The sequence below is a fragment of the Marmota monax genome, unplaced genomic scaffold, assembly GCF_021218885.2.
Source record: "Marmota monax isolate L192 unplaced genomic scaffold, Marmota_monax_Labrador192_F-V1.1 WCK01_AAM20220418_F8-fsc00042, whole genome shotgun sequence".
NCBI classification, from domain to species: Eukaryota; Metazoa; Chordata; class Mammalia; order Rodentia; family Sciuridae; genus Marmota; species Marmota monax.
Genome location: NW_026693008.1, coordinates 14,196,128 through 14,212,255, shown reverse-complemented (window position 1 = coordinate 14,212,255; position 16,128 = coordinate 14,196,128). Strand labels below are relative to the sequence as shown.

General features: G+C 34.4%; 1 protein-coding gene across 10 annotated transcripts in view; it reads left to right on the top strand.

Annotated features, from left to right (window-relative positions):
- Positions 1 to 16,128, top strand: part of Ankrd28 (ankyrin repeat domain 28) — a 173,059-nt gene that overhangs the window by 60,243 nt on the left and 96,688 nt on the right. For 5 of the 10 annotated variants that reach the window (XM_058582194.1, XM_058582196.1, XM_058582195.1 and 2 more), the window contains one exon: positions 13,435 to 13,488. The exons of the other annotated variants lie outside the window; for them this stretch is intronic. In XM_058582194.1, coding sequence (XP_058438177.1) covers positions 13,435 to 13,488 — 54 coding nt within the window. The remainder of the gene's footprint in view (positions 1 to 13,434; positions 13,489 to 16,128) is intronic. 10 annotated transcript variants of the gene reach the window in all.

The following is a 16,128-nucleotide window of genomic DNA, read 5'->3' as shown; positions in this document are numbered from 1 at the left end:
TAGTCAAATGCTTCATTGAATATATTGCCATATCTGGAGTAAACTGGGATTTTCATAGTAAGGAAGAAAGGAAATATATCTGGGAAAGTAGTCGATTTGGATTGGAAACTTATAAAACATAGATTATTGGTTGCCTAAAAATAATTGAAAATTGAAAGTTACTGGATATGGGGAAAAAAAAAGCATGGTAAACCAAAAAAGGGAAATACAGAGTTTAAATCATAGTGTAAAGAACATATTTGGACTACAATTTGAATCTTCTTACATATTGACTGTACAACTTGAGCACATCTATTTAATTTCTTGAGGTCTCTTTTTTTATTATTATTATTTTAGTTGTTGATGGACCTTTATTTTATTTATGTATATGTGGTGCTGAGAATCGAACCCAGTGCCTCACACATGCTAGGCAAGCGTTCTACCACAATCCTAGCCCAGCACTCTTTTTTGTTGTGATATGTGGGGTCATGTAATAAATCTTTTTAAGATTTTTCTCCACCCCAAGTTTAGGATGCTTTAAAAATTAAAAATTATGAATAATTTTTAAAAAGTCATAATAAATTATGACTACCTGCCTTTATCTAGAAGCTTTTATTTGTTTTTCTTTATGTAGCCAAAATAATAATAACACCTTTCCTTAGGATTTACTAGAACTTAATGGCATGTTGTAGAACCCAAATAATTTAATCTAAAGTATTAATAATACCACATTTTGGGAGAAAGATTTGATTCTTCTGAGAAAATTTTTTTTTTAATAAGTAGAATTGTTTTTCTCTATTCATAGTGATAAAATTGGTTTAATTATAGATTACTTCTGACACAGATATATGCCTGAGACTTTTTACCTCATGCAACAATATTGTAAAGTAGTTGAGTGACATTTCCATTTCATCAGTAGGTGACAAAACTAAAAGAGAGTTTTAAAGACATCAGGAACAAGAGGTATAGAACAGGAATTTAAACCTTTGTCTGAGTTAACTAACTGGGGAAATAAAGCAGGTATTTTTGCCAGCTAGTACTATGAAACAGAATGGTTCAAAATAGGTATTTTTCCCTCAATGAGGTTAACGTATATGCCCTATGGATACCTGCCTTTTAGACAGTGACACAAATATGATCCTAATTTTCATATTACCAAGTACAGTTAAAAACTAGCATTGCAAACAAATGAATGCACAAGCCTCTGTTAGTGCCTTATTTTTTGGGTGAACAAAAATTTCATTCAAGGTAGTATTATACTAGGGGCAATTATAATCTGGCCAAAATGGGTTCTACTGTTTAAACAGAGGAAGACCTAGATTAAACTCAAAAAAGAGCTGATTTAAGTATGAAGCAGTAAATTTTTTAATATGTGCCTATTAGAAACTGATAATACCATAGGAAAAACAAGCTGCAAAATTTTAACAAAGAATATATATTTCTTTGAGTTTGTTTGTTTAGTTATTTTATTAGTTAATTTATTTATTTATTTTAAGGTACAAGACCCAGTACTGCAAAACAAAACAAACCCAAATATAATAGCTTGCTTTAAAAAAAAAAAAATTTTTTTTTATTAGTCCCAGTGATTGAACGCAGGGAGGCTTAACCACGGAGCTGCATCCGCGGCCCTTTTGATTTTAAATTTTGAGACAGGGTCTCATTGAGTTGCTGGCTTTGAACTTGCCATCCTCCTGTCTCAGCATTAGCTTAATGTTTTTGAAAATGCTGCCTGTGTATTTTGCTCATTGGCTTCTGAATTTAAAAACACTTTTTATTCTAAATGTTTTTTTGCTCATTTTTCCCAAGTTGCCTTCTAAACTATTACTGTCCCCTAACTTCTCAAAAGTATTTTGTGGGATCCTTGAAATGTTGTTGATTTTACTTGTCATCAAATAAATGTGTGTGTGGGTGTGGTGTGTGTGTCTAGCATATCATTAGCTTTCTTTTACAATAACATAATTGGTAGTTAATATAAAATAGTAAACTCTAAGTTTCCACAGGTTCCCTGAATATCACCTACCCCATCCAATGTGTTCTTTGGTTGTTTCTGGGAATTAGCATTAAGTGTTCTAACCTTCAATAAATCTTTCCTGGAGGCCACATGCCTGTCAGTATACCAAGCTATTGATGTTCTGAGCTTTAAAAAGCTTCTTCGCTCATTACTTGAGATTATGTGCACTGTCTCCTGAAACCATATGTGTATAATAGTATTCTATAGCTATAGTAATTGAAATTGGAGCCCTTAGTCCCATATCAGATGTGTCCACTCAGCTTCCAACTACTTTTATGGAATACAGAGTATAGGTTGGGAGCATGGATGAAGAACCCAACTCTACTCTATCTAGGAGAGAATTCCAGGTAGTTCCCTCAGGCCTAGGAATGACACTTTCCCAACTTTAACCAGTGTCTTTGGAGTCCAGCTTCAAATTTTAAAATTTTCTTCACCAGTGTTAAGTTTTCCCCCAAGATCCAATAATGAGTGTGTGTCGCCTATCAGTATGACTAAATCACTTTTTTGGTGCTTCTAAAACAAAGTAGTTAGAAACTTTTTATAATTCATTTATATATTTATTTTTAGTTAACACATAATATATATATCCTAGATTTTTTTTTTTTTCATCTCTAATGTGTTTGGAGAATTGGGGCATAGTAGTCTTTAGAGTGTTCCCTTTTTATAGTTGCATATTAGTTCATTGTGTGCTTATACCATAGTTTATTTAACCAGTCCCCTTTTAGAGGATATTTGGATTATTACTAATCTTGCTCACTGGAAAATATGAGATATTTTCACTTATTGAACAAAAATTCTGCTTCAGTGGGTGAGCAAAAATCTTAGAATACTTGAATCATTAAACATATTATCAACTCCCAGAGAGATTACACGTTCTCTACATGGTGTGTTATAAAGTAATTTTAGCATCCTTGTATACATGAATTGGCGAAGGTAATTGATCACCTTCAAGACAGTGTTTTAAAATCTAGTGAATATGCCATCAGATCTTTTCAGGGATAGTTTCTGATTTGGGATATTTTTTGTCATTCTTTCCTTTAAATGTACCATACTATCCTATTTCTTTGTATGACGTGTGATTCCTGCTGTGAATTGGACATTTGAATCTAATTGAGTGTTAATTCTGGATGTCAGGTTGTCCCCTTTCTTCAGGGTTCATTATATTTGCTGTTCTTGACTTGCCCCTGCCCCCTTTCTTTCTTTTTTCTTTTTCTGGTTATAGGCTGTTATTGAACTTAGGATCAGGTATAAACTTAAGGTCTTCACAGGTCTTTTTCTGAGCCTGCATCTTTCCCTGAATATGTATGGTTATTTTCTAATTTCAACTGTGTATTTGGGTTTTGACTGTGTTAGTCTTTATTATCAGTTTCCTGAAAAGGGTGTGGAGAAAAATGAAGGGAGGGAGAAAAGGATCCTTTAAATCCTCTGAAAGTCAATAGTGTGTAAGAAGGCCTTATTTTAATGAGGCCATGTGCAACCATAGTTGCTACTGCCTTGTCTTCTCTGTGAACAGAATTGTCAGTGAGAGCACAGATCCCCACATATTTGGAAGATAGCTCATTTTTGCCCAGAGAAGCTCCAGGAAACTGTGTGCAAGCTCTTCCAAGAAGAGCACAGCTGCCTGTCATGATGTGGGGGATGGGTAGTCATTACTGCAATAAGGATTGAAATTAACCACAGTGTACCATAACCAAAATAAATCACAAAGTATCCATTTAATCCTTCCCAGTGAACATTGAATATCTTCTATAGACTATAAAATCCGGTATAGTTCCATCATAGAAATTCTGCCAATGTGTTTTTTATTTGGGGAGAAATTGTTGGTGCTTTCTACTCCACCACATTGCCAGAATTCACTCCACCCATTTACTTTTTTGGAGTTCTGTCTGTGTCTTTCTATTTAAAAGGAATTTTTAAAATTTACATCCCATATAGTTAGATATTTGGGTTTTGATCCAGTCTGACTCTTTGTCTTTTAATTGGATATTTTAAGAACAATGGTACTCAAAGTGATTGTTAATATAGATGGATTAATATTTATGGGTTTTGCCAGCTTTGTATTTGTTGCCTTTGTTCTTTGATCCTAGTTTGTTTTTTCTTCTTTTTTTTTTTTTTTTTTAACTTTTGTGATTTTAACTGAGTGTTTTATTTTATTCTATTTTCTTTCCTAGGATATCAGTTATACCTCTTTTTTAACTTGTTTAGTGGTTAAACTCTACTACTCTTCTCAATATACACTTAACAACAATTAAAGTATATTTTCAAATAACACTAGAACACTTCGCTGATAGTTTTAAGTGCCTAATAACAAAATAATCCTAATTCCTTCTTTTTTTAAAATCTTTTCTTTAGTTGTAGATGGACACTATGCCTTTATTTTATTTATACATTTTTTTTATGTGATGCTAAGGATTGAACCAGTGCCTCGAACATGCCAGGCGAGCACTCTACTGCTGAGCCACAACCCCAGCCCCCTAATTCTTTCTTTGTAACATTGCTGTCGTTCATTTCACTTATATAGTTTACATAAACAGATGTATACACACAAAGAGCAAATAATTTTTGCTGTTATTTGGAACAAACTGTTAATCTGTTAGATCAATGAAGAGTAAGAAAAATAAAAAGTTTTATTTTACTTTATTGCTTTCTTGAGTTTATTTTCTTCCTCCTTCCTGTAGAGCTAAGTTTCTGACTGGATCATTTTTCTTCTAAAATTGTTTTTGTTTTGCGGTATTGGGAATTGAACCCAAGGACTACCACTGAGTGACATCTATAGCCCTTTTTATTTTTATTTTGAGTCAGGGTCTTACTAAATTGCCAAGGCTAACTTGAACTTGTGATCTTCCTGCCTCAGCTTCCTGAGTAGCTGGGATTATAGGCATGTTTGATATTTTCCTGGATATGTGATTTTCTGTTTTTACATTCATTTGGTGAAATTTCAGTTATAATTGCGTCAGTATTTCTTCTGCTTTTTTAATTCAGCATACTTGTTTTGAGATTCACCCATGTTGTGGCATGTATTAATAGTTGATTCCTTTCTGTTGATGAGTAACATTGCATTATAATACACACAATTATTTAAATCCATTCCCCTTCTCTTTTTCACCCATTACAAGTAAAGCAACTATAAACATATACATACAAGTATTTGTATGAAAATATGCTTTACTTTGTCTCAGGTAAATATCTAGTGGTTGAATGGTTGAACTGTATGGTAAGTACGTTTTTAATTTTTAAGAAATTGCCCAGCTGTTTCCCAAACTGCTTGTACCATTTTACATTCTGATCAGCAGGATTGAGAATTAATTTTTTCACATCCTCACTAATAGTTGGCATAGTCTTTTAAAAATATTACATATTTTATTAGTGGTATTAAATATTATTTATTTGTATTTTTATAATGAGTAATGTTTAACATCTTTTCATGATATTATCAATTTATGTATCTTTGGTGAAATGTCTCTTTAGATGTTTTTGCCAGGTTCTCCCCCCACCCCCCCACATTGGATTATTTTCTTACTCTTTAGTTTTCTGCATTCTTTATATGTTCTGGATATATATCCACAATCTGTGGCTCTGTTTTCATTGTCTTGAGAATATTTTTGAAGAGCTGAGTTTTTAGAAGTTCAGTTTATCAATTAACTCATTATGGATGTTGATTTTAGTGTTATATTCGAAAATCTCTATCCAGTGTCACATAGTTTTATTCTGTCTTTAAGCTCCACATTTAAATCTACAATGTATTTTGACTTCATGTTTCTGTATGATGCATGCTATATGTTAGAGTTGACTTTTAAACATGTGGATATGTCTAATTGTTAAAATCATTTATTGAAAAGACTATTTTCTTTATTGGATTATCTTTGCATCTTTGTTAAATTTCTTATGTCCATATGTTTGGGTTAATTTCTGGACTATTATATACCATTGATGTACTTATATATCTTGATACCATTGCCACACTTGTGATTCTATAGCTTTATAATAGGCCTCAAAGTCAACAATTTTATTCTTCAAAATTCTTTTGGCTAGTCTAGGCCCTATAAATTTCCATATATATTTTAGAATTAACTTGTCAGTTTCCTCAAAAGAAGACAGGAGAGAAGGAGGGAGAGAGGGGTGAGGAAAAGGAAGGAAGATTGGGATTGGGTTGTATTTATACATCAGTTTGGCAAGAAATAGCATCTTAATAAAGTATTGTTTTTGTTTTGCGTGTCTGTTTTTTTGTTTGTTTTTTGTCTCCTCAAGGGCTTTACCACTGAGCTACATCCCAAGCCCTTTTTATTTTTTTATTTTGAGACAGGATCTCACTAAATATCTAAGGCTGGCCTTGAATGTGCCATCCTCCTTCCTCAGCCTCCCAAGTTCTTGGGATTACAGGATTGTACCAATGATATTTTCTTCTGACCAATGAAAAAGTTATATCTGTCCATTTAATTAGGTCATTTTATATTTCTCTCACTAATCTTTTATAGTTTCCTTTATGCATGATTTGTAAGATTTATCCATATTCAAATTTTTATCCTAATATGAGTCTTATGTGATTTGAAAATAGCCCAGTTATTCTCTATTATTAAAATTAATTTTTCCTGAGTACCCACCTAGGTGGAACAGGGCACTTGGTTCCCTGTAATCCATGCATTCCCATTGGAGATTATATCATTCCCAACTGAGCAAAAATATATTCTTTGTAAGGATGTGTGTGTATATGTTTGAAAAATCTTACCATGTTTCAATAGTTTCTGGCCCTCAAAAGGGCCTAAGTGTACAAATTAGAAATAAGGCACATTTTTATTTTCATAGACAGGAGTTAGGAACAAATTGAAAGGGGTGACTGGAAAAGAAAGAAGATTGAAAATCACTACTGTAATGATTTTGGATGGTTCTTTCACTAGCCTCAGGAAGTATTCTTGCACACGTGCAATGTTCAATACTCAGCCAAATACCAGTGGGAGTTATTCTACCAATCTTTGGGATTCTCTCCTTCTACCAGTCTTCTTCTCTTTATAACTGAGAATTCTAGCCCTTTTGTTCTCTCCAGATTGTCTCTTCAATGCAGGAAATTTAAAAAACAACAAACAAAAAATACTTTGGCCATTAAGAATAATTCTATTTATTGAAGCAGCTGATATTCCACTGAATGTTTTCAAACTTAAACCTTATATTTTGTGAAATGAACATTTTTCTCTATATTATAGTCCAGCAGTATTTTTCAACTAGAAATTCTACACAGTAGTTTACCAAACAAGTATTTCATAGCTCAGTTATAGATGGTGTCATCTCTACTTCCTCTTATTCTTTTAAAGGGCTGTTAATGCTAGTTTTAATTGGCAAATCATAATTGTATGCTTTTATGGGGTTCATTGTGGTTTTTGATAAATGTTACATTGTGGCATGCTTAAATCAAGTGGATTAACTTGATTAATTGATAAAATCCATCATCTGAAGTATCTTTGTGTGTGTGTGGTGAAAATTTGAAATTTACACTCAAAGCTATTTTGAAAATATAGCCAAAAACTGAATTATTATTGACTAGTCACCCTGCTGTGCAGTAGAACTCAAAGTTTCTAGTTGAAACTTTGTATCCTTTAACCAATAATTCCCTATCTACCCTTTTCCTCACTTTTCTACTTACATGAATTCAACTTTTTTAGATCATATTGTTCAAGGACTTGCCTTTCTGTGCCTGGTTTATTTAACTGAACATAGTGTTTTCCAGAATCATCCATATTGTCACAAATAACAGTTTTGTTGTTTTTTTTTTAAAAGTGGCTGAATAGTGTTTCAGTTTTGTTAGCATTCCATAACTGTAACAAATACCTGACATAAATCAGCTAATGAGCAAGAAAGGTTTATCTTGGCTCAGAGTGATGCTGTTAGCCAGTGTATATTGATATACCTCCTTTGGCCAGAATGCAGAACTACCCACAAAGGTCCTCACACTAATTATTGTGAACTCACCAGTCCACTTATTTATTTGTAACTCACCCCGAAGGATCTGGTCCTGCTCATATTCCCAAGGTTCCTCAGGGTGTGAGACAGAAGTGGACCTCCTGACAAGAATCCTAAGATGCTGAAGAAGTTAATTGTCTACCTCTAGCTATAGAAAAACCATGGGCCTGGAGAATCTCCTGTGTGGTGCATTGCCATCTTGGCGGGGGCATGTTACAGGTAAAATGAAAATGTTCCTCTTACTTTTTTTTTTGTACTGGGGATTAAACCCAGGGGTGCTCAACCACTGAGCCACATCCCCAGCTCTAAATAAATATAGAGACAGGGTTTTGCCAAGTTGCTAGGGCCTCACTAAGTTGCTGAGGCTGGCTTTGGCCTCACAATCTTCCTGCCTCAGTCTCCTGAGCCACTGGGATCACAGGTGAGCGCCAGCATGACCCCTCTTTCTAATGTGGCTTTTCTCAGTTTTGCCATCCAACAAGGTGTCTTAGCCTCACTACTGAGTTCTGGGATATTTACAAAGTTGGTATTCTCTGTGAATAGTTTTTAATAGTATTAACAACGAGACAGGTAGGTTTGGGGGCAGTCACCTTTGCTTTCTTACAGCTGCTGCCCCTTTAGATAATTTTTAACACTGTCAAAAGTTTTTGTTTCAGATAAGACCTTCCAGAGAAACTTACAAGGAACCAATATCACTAAGTCATTCTGACTTACTCTTTTTAGCTGACCAAGAATAAACTTTGTTTCTCATAATACTAAATTCAACCAGAGGCCATTGTTTCTGGGTGTTGTGTTTTGTTTTGAAGATGGGAAGCATCACCTCAGACCGAAGCATGACCTATGAATATGTATAAATTTCTCCTAAAAGTCCTTTGCTTTCTTTGTCCAGAAAGATACTGTCTTGAGAATTACTTCCAGTGGGCTCCTTACTTGCTGCAAATAGTAGACCTTTCTTTAGTCTTTTATCTCCTGGTTGGGCTTATTGGCTTTATATTCACCAAGGTTTGAATCCATTGTGATTGGTTGTACTTGGATTTCTCTGAGCAGAAAACTGGAGCTGATGTCACTCCTGCTTCCTCTTATTCTTATAGGACCCATTACTGATGTGTAATTTTGTGTTCTTCTAAATTTGTAGAATGGAAATGAATTCAGTATACAATGCTCTGTGTATTTGTCTTTAATAATATGAATAATGGAGTAATGTCGTAAAATATGAATTAATAACCAGATTTTCAAAATGCCTTTGAAAACTTTGTCCTAGGACATGGCTTCCATTTTGTAGGATAGTTAGCACTGGAAAGGGATCTTAGAGCTCATGTAATTAAATCATCTCCATTACAGTGAGGCACAACTAACACTCTTGTAATTATTTAATTTTTGTCCCTTCCATTTAGCAGAGATCTCATAAGAACCCAATTTTCTTTTGTGTCCAATTTACTTTATTGTCATTGTTTTTGGCTTCTCAGTTGTTACCTCTCACTTTTACCTAGTGGCTTGGTGTTTTAAGAAATTTATTTTGTCTTGTAGCTCTAAGCATACAAACTCTTTATCCAGAGCTGGATAGTTTATTTGATCTAACTATGTTAGTTCATTCCCTTAACAGTATGCATCAGGTACTCTTCTTGGTCCTGGGAAGGCAAGCTCATTTATACTACAATTTTCCCAGTGCTTTTCCATGCTTGATTGGTTCCAGAATATCAGTTATGCCTATATTTATCCCAACTCCTTTGCCCCATTTTCAATCTTTGTTCATTGTTCTCGCTAGAGCCTGTGATAGGCAGAATTCTAAAATGGTCTACTGTATAATCTTTGGGAGTATATAGTTTGATGAATATTATTCATGTGATAAATTTATGTCATCTGACATAGCCAGTTTTACAACAGCAAGATTTGGGTGGACCTGCCCTAGTCATGTGAACTCTTTATATATGAATGTAGAGTTAGAAACAAGGGGACCAAGAGATTAGAAGTGCTAGAGGTATTTGATGTGAGGGATATTCTCTTGTGTTTGTCTTTTACATTGGAGGGAACCACATGTCAAGGACTGTTGGTGTAGAAGGTGACCTCTTACTGACAGCCAGGTAGGAAAATGGTTATTTTAGAACCAAAAAGAATTGAATGAATCTTAGAGGCAGATCCTTCTTCAGTCATTGCTTCAGGTGAGAAGAAAGCCTATCAACACCTTTATTTCAGTTTGAGACCCTGAGCAAAGAACCCAGCAACACCATCTCTGAATATCTGCCCTAGAGAACTGCAAACTAAAAAATGACTTTTAAGCTGAGCTTGTGACAATTTGTTATGAAGCAATAGAAAACTAATACATGGTATATCTCTCTGAAACACCTTTCTTGGTCTCCTCAGTATTACTATATCAGTCTTTTAGATGCCCATTGTATTTTTTTTTGCCAGGGGAGGGGGTACTGGAAATTGTACCTTGAGTGCTTTAACACAGAACTGTATTCTCAGCCCTGTTTATTTTTATTTTTTGTTCTTTTTGTTTGTTTGTTTTGGAAACAGGGTCTTGTTAACTTGCTAAAACTAGCCTTGAACTTGCCATCCTCTTGTTTCAGCCTCCCAAGTCTCTGAGATTATTGGCATTCACTCAGCCCCATTGTACTTTGAATTTCTCTTGTAAAGCATTTATGTTAATTGACTTCTGTCATGTTTAGTAACTTTTAGGTCTCTGGAAACAGGCACCTTATTTGAATTATTTTCTGTATTTATATCCAATATATGGTAAATAGTAGTGGATTAATCCGTTTTTCTTTTTTTATATTTGTTTTAATTAGTTCCACATGACAATATGACATCATACATTTGAATCAGATGGGATATAATTTCTCATTTTTCTGAGTGTACAAGTTGCAGAATCATATTGGTCATGCAGTCACATATATACACACAGTAATAATAATGTCTGTTTGATTCTACTATCCTTCCTATCCCCCCATCCCCTCCCCTCCCATCACTTCTCTCTACCTAGTCTAAGGTAACACTATTCTTTTTTTTTTTTTCCTTACATCTTCATACATGTATTTTGTATAATGATGAGGGTCTCCTTCCACCATCCATGCAATTCCCCTTCTTCCTCCCACCTCTCTTCCCTATTTAGAGATAATCTTCTTCCTCCCTATCCCATTTTGAGTCACCCCCCTTATATCAGAGAAGACATTTGGCATTTGTTTTTTGGGGGGATTGGCTAACTTCACTTAGTGTAACATTTTTCTTAATATAACAAAATGCCTAAGTACAGATTAAGTTTATAAGGAAGAGGTTTATTAGCTCAGTTTTGGGAGCTGAAAGTCCGAATGTCATGGAGCATCAGGCCCTTGTGAGGGGGCTGCCCTTGGCTGTATCACCTTATGGTGCGTGGCCATGGTGAACATGTGTGGGAAAAACAGATCATCTCTCAAAGGAGAGAGAGAGGAGTCCCATAGTCCCTTCTGAGATCATTCTTCCATTAACCTAAGGAACCCAAAGTAGGCCCCACCTCTTAAAGATTTCATCATTTCTCACATTGCCACACTGGGACATTTAACAAGAACCTCTGGAGGACATACCATATCTAAATCATAGCAAGTAGCCATTTCAAAAGTGTTAGAAATGAATAAAAAGAAATTACAAAATAGACTGACTTTAGCAAGTTTATAATCTAAAGGTATTTGACTGTCTTGTCTGTGTTTTTGTTTGTGGAAGGGAGCTTTTTGGGTATGTATATAGTGGGTATTTTTGTTTTCTTTTTTTGATTGGTAGAAGTCAAAGTCTTTATTATCTGTTTACACTGGTATATATACACAACTGTTTTGACAGCATGATCTGAAAAATAAAGCCCATGTTATAAAAAGTGTTGGTTGCCCACGCGCAATTAGGAGCTGAAAGTCCAAATGGCATGGAATACCTTATAAATTAACTTGATGTAGAGAGAGTGAGTTTTATTAAAACAAACAAAAGCAAGTGAACTGGAAATTCTTATGGAGATAGGCAGTATTTATGAAGTAATACTTTGTTATCATTTATAGCTTTTTATTAATGATCTGTTGAAGCAGTGATTTTGAAGGGGTGAATGAGAATAAATCTATGTTAAAGGGACAAGTTATACTGAATTCCATTGTCTTCATTCATTTGTACTGCTGTAAAAAAAATAGAGACTGCATGGATAATTTATAAAGAACAGAAATTTATTTGCCACAGTCCTTAAGGTTAGGAAGTCAGAAATCACTGGTTTGGTTGTTAGGTGAGAACTGTGTCCTCTGGGAAGAGGAACACTTTCCAGGAAGTGGTAAGGCAAGAGAAACAAACACTTTGTGAAGCCTCTTTTATAGGGGCTTTAATCCCAGTCCTAAGGGAGGGGTTCTCTTGGCCTAATCTCTTAGAGGTTCTATCTCTTATGACCACCTCATTAGCAACATCTGAATTTTAGGGAGAACATATTCAAATAATCTTGCCTTCAGTATCCAGAACTGCAGCTGGTTCTAGGAAAGGCCTTTAGTAAAAATTCTTAGCATTAAAGCTTTCCTTACAAGTTAGAGTTGTGTTACAGATCTAAAAGTATTACAAGATTGCTGAAAATGGCACAAAAGCAACTCAGAAAATAATGGAAAACTCAAGGGTGAAGATGAAAGGGATGGATGCTAGATGCTGCCATTCATTGTGAACTGCTGTATAAGCCAAATATGTGGTTTCTGATAACATGTGGTTCACTTTTCAGATCATGCTGCTAAAATAGTAGCACATATGAATAAGTCTAAATAGTTGATACATTGATAATTGTGTAAATCAAAGTACTTATACTTTGAGACATAATTGAGAAAGAGAAGTTCTTGTCCCATCCAAATAATGTATTCACAAAGAAAATATTTTGTATTTTATTTTAATTACATAATTTTAGATTATCTATTATGAAATGTATAACTTAATAGATTAATTAGTAAACAAATATGCAATTTTCGTTAAGTTACAAGAATAATTACAGCTGTTTTTAATATCTTTTTTTCCTAATATTTATTTTTTGTAGTTGAACACAATAACTTCATTTTATTTATTTGTTTTTATGTGGTGCTGAGAATCAAACCCAGGGCCTCGCATGTGTGAGGCAAGTGCTCTACTGCTGAGCCATAACCATAGCCCTATTTTTCATGTCTTTATTGTAATCGTTGAATAAGTAATGCAACTTATACAAGCATTTTAAACTAATAATGCGCTGGCTTTTTTTTTTGGTAGTTATTATAGAGAATCAATGATTTGAATATAATTCACCAAAGTGATATGAAGCATGTCATCTTATACCAGGTCAAAAATAATAATCATTCTAATACACATTAGTCTTTGCATATGAAAAAGAAAATAAGTTTTTATCATTGGTTTGAAAAATAAACAGTGAAGGTTTTTGGATTCTGTCTACATGAAAACTAGATTACTTCCTTTCCCCACTCCACCCCCAAGATTGCCTTGCACAGATCTCTTGTAATAAAATTTCTGCCTTTATTCTTAAGTTCTTTCTAGAACCAAATTGGTGGTTGGGGAAGAGAGGAGCATGGGTGCAAAGGGTGAGTAACTTCTTCAATTTTTAGGTGACATTTTCATTTTGAACATTAGTTCAAAAGAACCAATTTTCCTAAACCAACGAAGGAAGCTTCTGTTCTTAACTTGGAAATAACCATTTCAGTGACTCTCTTCTGTCAATACTTTGATATATTTTCCCCTTTAGATTTAATGTGTATTTCATGATTTTTTTTTTAGTTTTATTGATTTTTTTTTAAATACACGACAGCGGAATGCATTACAACTCTTATACATGTATAGAGTACAGTTTTTCATTTCTTTGTATATAGAGTATGTTCATGTTAATTTATGCCTTTATACATGTACTTTGTTGTGGTTTTTTTTTTGTATTACAATTCTTATTACACATTTTTACCACAATTTTTCATATCTCTGTTTATATATAAAGTATGTTAAAACCCAGTTTGAGTCTTCATACATGTACTTTGGATAATGATGTCCATCACATTCCACCGCCCTTGCTAATCCCTTTCCCCCTCCCATTCCCTCCTACCCCTCTTCCCTATCTAGAATTCATCTAATTCTCCCATGCTCTCCCTCCCTACCTCACTATGAGTCAGCCTCCTTATATCAGAGAAAACATTTGGCATTTGTTTGTTTGTTTGTTTGTTTTTTGGAATTGGTTAACTTCACTTAGCATTATCTTCTCCAACGCCATCCATTTACTTGCAACTTGATTTTTTTCTTTTAATGCTGAGTAAAATTCCATTGTGTATATATGCCACATTTTTTTTTATCCATTCATTCATGAATGACATCTAGGTTGGCTCCACAGTTTAGCTATTGTGAATTTTGCTGCTATAAACATTGATGTAGCTGTGTCCCTGTAGTATTCTGTTTTTAAGTCCTTTAGGTATAGTCCGAGGAGAGGGATAGCTGGGTCAAATGGTGGTTCCATTCCCAGATTTCCAAGGAATCTCCATACTGCTTTCCATGTTGGCTGTACCAATTTGCAGTCTCACCAGCAATGTATGAGTGTACCTTTTCCCCCACATCCTCTCCAACACTTATTGTTGTTTGTCTTCATAATAGTTGCCATTCTGACTGGAGGGAGATGTGAGATCTTAGAGTAGTTTTGATTTGCAATTCTCTGATTGCTAGAGATGATGAGCATTTTTTCATGTTTGTTGATTGATTGTATATCCTCTTCTGAAAAGTGTCTATTCAGGTCCGTGGCCCAGTTGTTGATTGGGTTATTTGTTTTTGTGTGTGTGTGTGTGTTTTTTTTCCGTGCTTAGCTTTTTTCACTACTTATATTCAACATACTTCATGAAACACTGGCCAGAGCAATTAGACAAAAGAAATCGAAGAGATACATATAGGAAAAGAAGAACTTAAATTAGCACTATTTGCTGACAATATGATTCTATACCTGGAAGACCCAAAAAACTCCACCAGAAAACTTCTAGAACTAGTAAATGAATTCATCAAAGTAGCAGGATATAAAATGAACACCCATAAATCAAAGGGATTTCTGTATATCAGTGACAAAGCTTCTGAGAAGGAAATGAGGAAAACTACCCCATTCACAACAGCCTCAAAAAAAAAAAAAAAAAAAAAAAGATACTTGGGAATCAACTTAAAGAAAGAGGTAAAAGATCTATACAATGAAAACTACAGATCCCTGAAGAGAGAAATCAAAGAAGACCTTAGAAGATGGAAAGATCTACCTTGCTCTTGGATAGGCAGATTAATATTATCAAAATGACCATACTACCAAAAGCACTATACAGATTTTATGCAATTTCGATCAAAATCCTAATGCCATTCCTCATAGAGATAGAAAAAGGAATCATGAAATTCATCTGGAAAAATAAGAGACCCAGAATAGCTAAAGCAATCTTTAGAAGGAAGAGTGAAGCAGGTGGCATCGCTATACCAAACCTTAAACTATACTACAGAGCAATAGTAATAAAAACAGCTTGGTATTGGCACCAAAACAGACCAATGGTACAGAATAGAGGACATAGAGACTAACCTACAAAATTACGGTTATCTTTTATTAGACAAAGGTGCCAAAAACATGCAACTGGAGAAAAGAGAGCATCTTCAACAAATGGTGCTGAGAAAACTGGTGATCCATATGCATCAAAATGAAACTAAACCCCTATCTTTCACCATGCACAAAACTTAACTCAAAATGGATCAAAGACCTAGGAATTAGACCAGAGACTCTACCTCTAATAGAAGAAAAAGTAGGCCCTAATCTTCATCATGTGGGATTAGGCCCCAACTTCCTTAATAAGACTCCTGTGGTGCAAGAATTAAAACCAACAATCAATAAATGGGATGGACTCAAACTAAAAAGTTTCTTCTCAGCAAAAGAAACAATCTGTGAGGTGAACAGAGAGCCCACATCCTGGTAGCAAATTTTTACCCCTCATATCAGATAGAGCACTAATCTCTAGGATATATAAAGAACTCAAAAAGCTAAGCACGTGATGTTTTTTGAAAGGATGATCACTCACATCTGTTTTTCCTCCTCCTTTTAACCTTTTAAAAATAGTTAGGAATTGCATACTTAAATTATGTAAGACGGATATAGAATTTAATAAAACTAACCACTATACATTACAAGAAATAGCATTTCGCTAACACCACAGAATTGCCCTTTATGGTCAGAA